The sequence below is a fragment of the Enoplosus armatus genome, chromosome 21 (assembly GCF_043641665.1).
Source record: "Enoplosus armatus isolate fEnoArm2 chromosome 21, fEnoArm2.hap1, whole genome shotgun sequence".
Taxonomy (NCBI): domain Eukaryota; kingdom Metazoa; phylum Chordata; class Actinopteri; order Centrarchiformes; family Enoplosidae; genus Enoplosus; species Enoplosus armatus.
In genome coordinates this window covers 7990351-8000990 of record NC_092200.1, presented here as the reverse complement: position 1 = coordinate 8000990, position 10640 = coordinate 7990351, and the positions used below count along the sequence as shown (strand labels likewise).

Below are 10640 nucleotides of genomic sequence, written 5' to 3'. Positions count from 1 at the left end.
CACGCGAGAAATTAGACAGTCCTTTAGAAAATGTTAATATTCAAAAGGAAGACAAAAACCACAGGAAAAAACACGATTCAGTCTCTACAGGGATACAACAGAATGAGCTACTATAGTGAAAGTGTAGTAGTATAAAGACATTTGCTAGTATTACCATAAACATAATATTGGTCCATTATTGTAATACACGATAATATGGTGATACGATGTGGATTACATTTGTTACTCTTGAATTATATGCCAATATCCAATTATATACCACAGGAACTTCTGCACGAGGTGCTGTACAACATACTGAGGTGATACCAAAGGAGATAAAAACCACAAAGTGCGATAAGGAAACTAAACTTATTACTGAACACAACGCAGACGCACCACAAGTCTCACAAAAATGTATAGCCTGTAGCACTAATGTTTTCAATGGGGTTATTATTTATGTAAGATGTTACCACGAGGTCCGCAGTGCTCCCCACCAGCCTGTTGTTGTTGTCATTCTGACTGCCCGCCTAAACCAGCGCCTCTCTGCGGATCATAATTTAATATACAAGGTGTTTGGTGCTCGTTTGGCTTCGTTTTGTGTGTGTATATGTGTGTGTGTGGGGGGGTCTGCAGCAGTTAAAGCTTAGCGAGACTGTATCCATGTCAGTGGAACAAGCCATGCTGATGTCAGAGAGTTTTTCCTCTGCCCTCCACGGTGGGAGGATCTCTGTGCGTTGAGTCACGCAGCTGTCAAAGATAGCTGTCACCCAGTTTCAGGATCAAACACACAGTCAATGAGAAAAGGGCTTTGAGCCGAAGGGACGCGGAGATCTCAGGTAACCCCCCTTAAGTCTCCAAACAAGGGACGACCAGAGAGAGAAAAAAATTAAAAGAAAAAAGAGGGGAAAGAAGCGAGGTTTGATGAATAAGGATTTTCGTATATTCGGATACACGCTGGGGATATCTGGAGAAAAGAAGAAAAACACTGCCCGAGCACAAAGACAATTTTCTTCTGCGCTTGACGAGCAAAAAGTGGGCATTTTCAGACGGAGATGAAGACGAAAAAGGGTAAGTTGGATGCTTTTGAGAAAAAAATGAAGTCTAAATTAGATTAGAAAGCCAGAGACGGCGTACATAACGACTAATAGAGCGATTTCCCTCATATGCAAACCATGCAGTCTATTGTTTCCTTTCCAGACATGACAGGGGGCTTTTTCTGCCATGTGCTGACGCGATGTCAAAAGTCGATATAGACTAGGTTTGCCCATCGTTTGTGATTTTCTACACATGTTTTCTTCCAAGTTTTTGGCACAATAACACACGGCTGTTTCGCCATGTGTGTTGTTTTTCTTGTCGCGGTGTAAATTAGGCTAACTTTAAAGCTCGCTTAAAATGTCAAAACTGAATTGAACGAGCTCTTCCTTTCTTCCGTTTGAATACGAGCTTATTCAAGGCTACATTTGTGTCGAAGTTTGGCTAAAGTGATGATAAAAGTCAAAGTTTGGCGACTATTGTGAGTTGAAGAGTTTTGAAGTGTTGCATATCTTTACAACGTGCTTTGAAAATCGATATATGGTCTCTTTTAACCATCTCCCACGAACGGAAACACCCTCAGTACCTTTTTAAAGTGTATCTAAATCCAAATGTAGGCTAATGTTCATCCTGACCTCATTGTGGGAAGTTGCTGTCGCCTTGTTACATTCATGGACCTCGTGGTGCAGCGCGCACACACAATAGAAACCCCCTTACAAGTTGTTCAAACTCACAAAATCAGCGTCTCCATGGTCTTAAAACGTGTTTTCTGCCCACTGTGTTAACCTGTGATATTTTGGAGGGAGTTACGTTTATGGCGAAGTCGCTGTTTGCGTGTAGAAACTTTTGAATTGCATACAAAGAACCACGCAGCCTTGGATTCTTTTGTTTAGTCTGGAGACGCTGATTTGCAACAGGTCTCCCCTCCCCCTTCCCCTCTCTGCAGCCTACGTAATTACCTCATCCTGTTGGCCGCTCAGACTTGGGAACTTTCTTATGCCTTTGCCACTTGTTTGCCCTCAGAGCAGACTGCATAGGGGTTTGGATTAAAAAACCAATGAATGTGTGCATTTTCTTAATGGCGTCTGGGCTGCTTGCATAGCAAGCTGCTGGTATCCACGTGTAGATAGGGACCTAAACATCATACCAGCATCTAATTAAAAGAATATGTGCTTCTTTATAGTCATGAGTTGTGTCAATTGGACCCTACTTTCTATAAAATACAACATATGCTGAAAACAGACTGATGGCTGATCAAAGTGGCTTTTACAAACAGTTTATAAGCAGGTTTATTTTCCCTGGCTAACACTGTTCACATTCAGAGTGATTCAGAGGCCTGTTTGATCATGATTCACTTTGATTAGACAAGCCTAAATTAAAAAAAAGAAAGCAACTCTGTAATCTTTGCAAATATACTGCTGCCGTTTTTCAAAACAAAATCTCCCTTTTATACAGCGATTGTTCTTGTGGTCAGCCCAGTGTGCTTTACTTATCCAAGCATGCAAGGTGTGCTCTCAGCCTGTGCAGCAGACCTGGCCTGTATTTGTCGAGGCAGGTTTTATAACTGCCACAGCATCAGACCAGCCTTTGTGACGTCCCCCCTCCATCCCTCCCTCTCTCCCTCTCTCCCTCCTCCTCCTCCTCCTCCTCCTCCTCCTCACACCCTCCCTCGCTCCTTATATGAATCACATGGCTGAACTTGACAGCTTGCTTCTGACACATCAGCTGCCTCCCAGACAGCTTGCGTTTGGTTGACGGCTGCGGCAGAGCCATGGCCCGGCTGACATAAGAGGATACATGTTTTTTCTTTGTTCCTCTTCTCATACACTCTCTTCTCCTCACTCGCGCAGGTTTGATGATGCTGTCAGGGAGTGAGACAGATGATGAGGACAGCGTGGACGCCCCACTGGATCTGTCGTCCAGCACGGGAAGCAGCGGAAAGAGGAAGCGGCGGGGTAATCTGCCCAAGGAATCGGTTCAGATCCTCCGGGACTGGTTGTATGAGCACCGTTACAACGCTTACCCCTCTGAACAGGAGAAAGCCCTCCTATCCAAGCAGACTCAGCTCTCCACGCTGCAGGTATGGACACAGATATGACAGACAATATGAGACTACCAGTAAACCCTTAGAGTGTAAACAGACCACTGTAGAAGTCATGAGGAAGCGAGTGTCGGCTCGACTGAATCATTTCCTGTCTATATGGCAAACAAAACATGACACATAAACAGTGAATTGAAGGTCATCCAAACCAGCTTGATGTTGCAACATTAAAGCCTGGGACAACGTGAGTAAACTCACTCCCTGTGTGCTGTGGGCTTGGCTGAGGCACTTGGACAGGAATTTCCCTCCCTCCAGCCCCTTTCCATCCCAGCTGTCTGGGAACAATGCAGAGTCATTTAGATGGTTAGAGCGGCAAGTCTCCCTGAGCCAGTTACGACTAGCCTGGAGGACTGAGGGAAAAAGAAGAGAGATGACCGTGATTACTGCTATGACAAAGGAGATTACTTTTTATTTAAACTCTTTTAAGTACAGGATTAAGAAGTCCAAACTAGACCTTTTTGTTGGAAGTTAATGTTTAGCTTCTCATAGTTTGGGATGTGATCAGAATCTTTGGTGTAAATCGTAAGAGGTCTGTTTTTTCTTCATTTCTGCAGCGCTGACATAATATACAGGAAATGCTAATAGGGTGAAATATACAGCCTGTGGTGTGAAATAGTGTGTGTGATGGCTTTTATTTAGATTTCTCTTTTGAAAACACAGGTGCAAACTGCACCTGGAGATAAGTGTACCAGCAGATTTTCTTGAGTGAGCCATGTGACGCGGCTTTCTCACAGCATGGGTTTTTGTTGTTGTCTTCTCCAGGTGTGCAACTGGTTCATTAATGCACGGCGGCGACTTCTTCCAGAGATGCTGAGGAAAGATGGCAAAGATCCTAACCAGTTTACCATATCCAGGAAAGGTAGCAAGGCTGGCGACAGCTTCTCCGACAGCTCTCAGTCCCCGAAACACAGCAGTCCTGCCGCAGGTACGGAGGAGAACTACGACCAACGCGTGCTCCACCCCTCCAGCTTCGAACCCGCCATGCCCAGTGTCCTGAGGAAGGCCGCGTCTCCCTCCATACCCTCTCCGACCTCCATGTCCCCCTCTCCAGGGCTCATGCCCACCCGCCCTTCTGTCATCTGTCACACCACTGTCAGCACAGCGATGCAGGCCAGCCCGACAGCCTCCCAGCCCTCTGTGCCAGGAATGAACTGTGACAGGGCAGCTGAGGTGTTGCAGTCCGCACAGGCGCTGCTCAGGTGCCGGGATGAAGGGCCAGGCAGCCAGCCACTTCCCACCACTACCACCATCCTCAGCAGCACCGGCATGGAGGGCAACCTGAGCCCCCGCAGCGGGCTCTTCAACACCCCTCCCCCCACTCCTCCAGACCTCACACAAGACTTCAGCGGCTTCCAGCTCCTGGTGGACGTGGCCCTCAAACGGGCTGCAGAGATGGAGCTGCAAGCCAAACAGCTGGTCTCCTAAAGGGAGAAAGTGACAGAAGAAGAAGAAGAAGAAGAGGAGGGAATAGAGACTGACTTTGTGTCTCGACTATGGAACTCCTCTTGAGTTCAGTGACTTGTCTGCACGCAACAAAGAACAAATACACATGAAAGCCTGATCATTTCTATTTTTGGTATACCAATCAAATTGATGAGGATGTTTTTTTATGGAAAAAAAAACTGTATCGAGGTGCCTTGGCTGTAAGTTGTTTATTCATTTCGCATACATGCGTATGTATCTACATGTGTATCTTATTTGCACACAGGGACCAAAAATGTTATCAAGAGAAATGCTGCCTGTCTTATGTCTTTCCATTATACCGTGTATCATTGTAGAGAACTGAGCTAGAATCAGCCCTCCTTCACTGACCAATCGGACGCATTGGTCACATCCACACACGTTTACTGTTATACATTTGAGAGATCAGTTCGTGATTGGTCTGCCTCGTTTGTTTGCACACTAAAGGCAGAGGAAGGTCATCTCAGTGTCTTAAACATACTTTGCTCTTGGCATCTATGACAAACTTATTCACTACTGTAGTAATGTTATGTGTTTTCATGAGTATAAGTATAGTTTTGATTTTGTAATTTACTTTTACTTTTAGCTATTTTAAAAGAAAAAAACCTCTATGCTTTTTTTTTTTTTCTCTTTTTCCCAACCGAGGGATATTTCAGATGACCAATGTAGCAGGTTCTTAGTCTGAGCCTTCATCCCATCACTCAGCGAAAAACGACGGCCAGTGGACTGGATAATTAAACACTACAGATGTCTTTTCTGCATTTGCTGTTTTACAACCTGACAAAGACAGCATTTTTGAAATCACCAAAAAAGCATTTTCATGTATAATAGGACCATGTGTATAGTTAATGTGACACGATGCCCAATGATGTGATTTCTTTTCATACTGTGCAATGTTTGTGGCAAATAGGGGTCACATGGGATTCAAATAAAGTTTTGTTTTTCTACATCTCAGAATTGATCATTTGGTATTTTCCCTCCTGCCGGATCAGTCGGCTCACGTAAATCTAATGCGCATTTATACAGGCTGTATTCTTGTAAACCCCACTGAACTTTGTGAAGATTACTGATTCATCCCGAAAGGATAAGTAGAGAGTATTAAGTCAGAATGTTCAGTAAATAAAAGGAGGGAGTACGGGAGGACAGAAATAGTATGGCGTCTTTCCACAGGCTACCGTTAGGCATTCAGAAACATTCCTGTGTGTGTGAGAGGTTTACAACAGCTCCTGCCAATTAGCATAATCCTGCATAAATTAACACGAGCAAACAGCAGACGTCAACAGTTTCTTGCCAGCAGGGCTTTATGTGTGCCTGCGTCTCAATAGAGTCAATGTAAGTCACTTTATAAGGCAGCTTACAACTGAGTCCGCTGGCTCGTTTAAGGCTAGGAGGACAGCTGTTCCCTTCTGGTCCTGCTAAAGCTTCTCGATTGGCCTCAATAGGATTTGTTGTCTGAATTTGCTGAGACAGCCACCCTTGCATTTATTACATGTTCTTCTCTGAAGCTTGACACCAATCTATTTTTCTGATTTGAAAGGGGTTACAACCGTTGCTGGGGTTGTCTTTTGTTTCATTTGAAAGACTCCAGGAACAATCAGTACTCTTATGTTCACAAATCAGCTAGCTACAATATGTGGCTGGTGTATCAAAGTGATCACTTAAATAATCATTGTATTGGTTAGTTAGTGGCTGGAGTGATGCGCCAAAAAGCCATGGTCATCAACAAATGTTCAGAATGTTATTTTGAGTTTTCCACCTTTTGGCAGATGTTGCCTGACAGCTCTTGTGGAGTCCAAACTTGGGATGTAATCTCTAATAAGGGTTTAAACAGACTTCCAGGCAGTTGCAGCCCACCATGGTGGGCCATCTGAAAGGTAGACGGACCCAGGACCAGGCTTTATACAAAGACGACAACCGCTTCCGTAACCCCCTCTTTCACCCACTCCCCAATCCCTGAACTCTGGCAACTGAGGTCAGCATGCCTCCCCTCAGCATGACTGATGTGTGAATGACGAATCACCAGAAGCTGCATGTACAGGAGTGACGGGGCTAAGCCAAGGCCAAAAGTGCTGTCTAATTATGGGGGCCCGCCCCTGCGGAAGGGAAATGCCCTGAAAACACACCATGCTGGCCTTGTAATCTGTTTAATTATATTCCAATTGAAAACACATGTGGAGACAGATACAGAAATGAACACCACAAAATTATGGCAATGATATTTTTTTTAATGCTGATAAGAGCTCATACACGTGCCATAACATCAACAGTGTAATAACATTAATTACAAAATGTATATCTGCTTAATATGTTATTTGATTGGGATTTTTAGTTTACATTTACATAGGGAAACATTCATTTATGTACAAATGTTTATTTGAATGTTTGTTCTCTTAATATAACTACATCACAAGCTTCAGAACTGCCAGGATTGCTGGAGTGTCTTTTGAGTTTAGCAATTAACCACAATCCAACATTCTGGTTTCTAACTCCCTGCTATATCAGGAGTGTTATATTGATATGTTAATATAATAAAACATAAATAAGAAGTCAATCATTTGACAGACAATTCAATTCAAATACAAGTTCCAAAGTAAAAAAAAAAAGCTAAAATGAGCTTCATCTACATAAAATGGCATTAGGTTTGAACTATTGTTACTTTTATGCACCCTCTCTAAAATTCATATCGACCGTCTAAAGGAAATACAAATCATACTGTACGGTTACGTCATCACTTGAGTTCCTTCACAAATGTCTCTCAATGAAAACTTCAGGTAGCCGTTCAATAGGGACAAATAGCAGGAATATATCCTTACCTATAGTTATCCAATGGCACAAAACTTTGTCAGATCAATACAGAGAATTGGACTACACACCAAAGTCGTGCTATTCTGTTAGCAAAACAATGATGTGATGGTAAACCGGCTCAGGATTGTCTCCACATTCAAGCAGCTGACAGAAATACCTTGTTACGTTGAAGTAATGAGGGCCGAGATGTTCGACAGGAACATCGGTCAAAAAGATGGCATGGATACTATTCCCTTGTTTAAGATCATGGCCTATCCTTGTGGCTGGGGTTATATACAGTAAGAGACAAAGCCATGGGTCACATACAGTCACATGAAGTCAGTCAAACTCTCTCACACACACTCACACACTCGCACATCTTCCCCTGAGACTGCTGTTGTGCTCGACTATCATATTAGAAATTAAGGCTGATCACTGAAACAGAAAAGAAAAAAGAAAAAGGTGCCTGTCATGCAAAAGAACCAACATAAATAAAACATAAACACAGTATAAGGGCCTTGTTATCAGTGCATAATAATAATCACAATGTCAATAAACAGTCATTGTTCTCCTAATCAATAAATTAAACATGAATACAAAATATTACAAATTGGATTTTTTTTATGGCCTTCAAATAATTGCTTCATTTGGAGGCAGAGATAGTGCACACACAGTGAGGAGAAAATAGTCCCTTTTCAGTCCTTTAGTCTCAATACTGTCAATAAACCTATCTTGTCTAAAAATGACATAATAAAATATAGTACAACTACCAGTATTGTACCAAATATCAGTATTTTAGTATTGTCTGTAACACCGAAGAGTTTGAACACAACATGAGAAAGGATTAAACCTGTTTAGAAAAGACAAAAATATCAGTTACCTTGAGTCAGCATGCATGTCATGTCTATACTGTATGTTCTTTATACAAACATGTTTTGCTCAGTTTAAAATGAGACAAGATGGGTGGTTTGTTTACAGTTTGTTGATACTGCTACCTTAATCTTCAATCACAACTAGAACCCTTTAGACCTTGAAAAATAGGAAGCACTTTTGAAATGAACATCTGAATCATAACACACACACACACACACACACACACACTCTCTTTCTCTCAGTCACACACACACACACACACACACACACACACACACACACACATACAGATTAGGTTTGTGGCATTTTCGAACAGCGATTCTTTCAGTGGACTGCACTCGGCTCCTGGCTCACCTGGAGGAGCAAAACCTGACCTCTTGACCTTTCCTACAGGGTTGGCCTCCCGCTGCTGGAAAGACCAATTTTAAGACAGAGGGCGAATTGTGTCACTAACTGACACTATAGTTTCCTTGTGTCTTTTTTCTAATGTTTGACCTCATTAAAATCAAAAACTTCCCAGCTTATGGTTTTTCAGAATCAGGATTTTATACAAATATAAAAACAAAATCGAATATGAGTCAATAGGTCTGGTCTGGTCTCTCCCTTTGATTTTATACATTTGATCTGAGCAGATCAGATCAAACACATCACCTGTGTGTGTGTCTGCATGTCTATACATACACACACTCCACATGCACATGCATGCTCCCTCCCTGTTTTCCTCTGATTCACATTAACGTGAAGCATCTCTGCTGTGCTACACCTGGCTTACTTTGTAATGTTAGGCCACTTTAAAAAAGGGATTTGTAAGATACTTCTTTGAGAGTGAGGGGGCGGGTAGAGGTACAGGAAGAGGAGGGACTGCTACATCAAAGCTGGGAGAATTAAATGAGGGGAGGAGAGGGGGGGATAAATAAATAAATAAATACTGTAAATGTACATTTCTTGTTCAAACAACTTCCATCGTGACTGACCCCACAGTGATCTGGGAAGTCTGCAAAAAATGTGATTATGTTAGCACCCTAGCCTTACCATTCAGTGCTATTGTGTGGATGGGACAGTGTGTCAGGCATGTGCGTAGGTACATGTGTTTGCGTGTCTCATAGTCTGGTCTGAGCCTCGGGGATATAGATCTCGATACTGTCTGCGCTCTCTGTCGCAGAGCTCTGCCGAACTGACGCGGCACGTTTGGCAGCTAGCAGGCGTTTGCGAGCCTCCAGACGCTGGCGCTCAGAGCTCTCCAGCGAGCGGTCCCTAGCCAGGGGAGGGTGGCCCTTCTGGGGCTTCTTTGGCACGGGAGGGGGCATCCTTCTCTCCTGGACAGGAATGACAAATAGTCTTAATGACAGACCATTGAGTCCTCATGGCAAGCTGCAGCTAAACACAGTAAGGAGCAACACGACTGCAGCCAGCTTGCGTAAGGGTTAAAAAGAGCGGTGTAGCTGTTGTCGGCATAATGTCAGAGCATGCAATTTTTGAATGAGGTTATGGTTCACAGTGGCAGCCATTTGTGTGGGGTAAGAGAGCACGGCGGTGGCCATTGCGTGAGGTAAAAGTGACCATTGGAGATGGGCAGGCCCCAACGGTGCATGGCAGGTAGTAGGAGTAGCTTCTCAAAAGCAGCTCACTGTCAACAACAAGACAGAACAAAACACACAAATACAAGTGGTGACGTCAGGCAGGCAACATGACAGTACGCAACACATATTTGCATGCTACAACAAAGCTTAACTGTGAATGATTAGGACTTACAATTCAAAGAATACAGTAATGACAGCAGATAACATGCGGGTTAGTAAAGCATTCCAAAGCAAAACTGAGGCTGGATGAATTTGATCATTTAAAATAGAGTTATAGTTGCCATGTGTGTCTGCACCTGAATTTCTGGTGGGGACAGAGGTTTCCAGTTGTTGGCTTTGAGTTGGTGGAGTTCATCAAACTTCAGGCTAATGTTCTCGATAGACAGCTGGAGCATGTCCCAGAAACCTGCCAGATCCTGGGAGATGGGCCGCGGGTGTGCATTTGGGTTCTGATACACAAAAGTTGCATACATAACACACATGTCTACATGAGCACACACAAACACATATTGTTTATATGCTTATCACACATTTTCGCTGTATCTGATGATTTAGATTTTTTTTATAAATCAGGCACCATATGTGGGAGTACTAGGCTTGTATCTAGAAGATACTATTCTATGTTTAGAATCTTACATCTACTGTCGTTGAACCAAAACATATCAGGATCTATGTGTCAAGAATTCACCTTTCATTCAATATAAGTTATGTGGTCCACTGCTACATAAACACTACAAATATGCATTTTATGATTAATATTTAGGGTCAATAATGATTTTAAGTTAGTTAACTTTTCATTCAACAGCAGAATTTCTCTGTTGCTAATGGCA

The 10640-nt window shown here is 43.0% G+C and overlaps 2 protein-coding genes across 2 annotated transcripts in view; one reads left to right on the top strand and one right to left on the bottom strand.

Annotated features, from left to right (window-relative positions):
• The first annotated feature begins 809 nt into the window (after positions 1-809).
• On the top strand, positions 810-5522 carry tgif1 (TGFB-induced factor homeobox 1). Its single transcript, XM_070928209.1, has 3 exons — positions 810-1047; positions 2862-3091; positions 3875-5522. The coding sequence occupies exons 1-3, from the start codon at positions 1032-1034 to the stop codon at positions 4535-4537; spliced, it is 909 nt and encodes a 302-aa protein (XP_070784310.1). The 5' UTR covers positions 810-1031; the 3' UTR covers positions 4538-5522.
• Positions 5523-9330: 3808 nt separating this feature from the next.
• dlgap1b (discs, large (Drosophila) homolog-associated protein 1b) overlaps positions 9331-10640 on the bottom strand; it is a 41381-nt gene continuing 40071 nt past the window's right edge. The window contains exons 9-10 of the mRNA XM_070927771.1: positions 10107-10259; positions 9331-9546 (exon numbers count right to left, since the gene is read on the bottom strand). Of these exons, the coding sequence (XP_070783872.1) occupies positions 9331-9546; positions 10107-10259 (369 nt within the window). The remainder of the gene's footprint in view (positions 9547-10106; positions 10260-10640) is intronic.

Bases quoted from the DNA above. Each gene is read 5' to 3' on its own strand.
- tgif1 (XM_070928209.1), top strand. The intron at 3,092-3,874 runs GTATGGACACAG...TGTCTTCTCCAG, and splicing joins CTCAGCTCTCCACGCTGCAG to GTGTGCAACTGGTTCATTAA.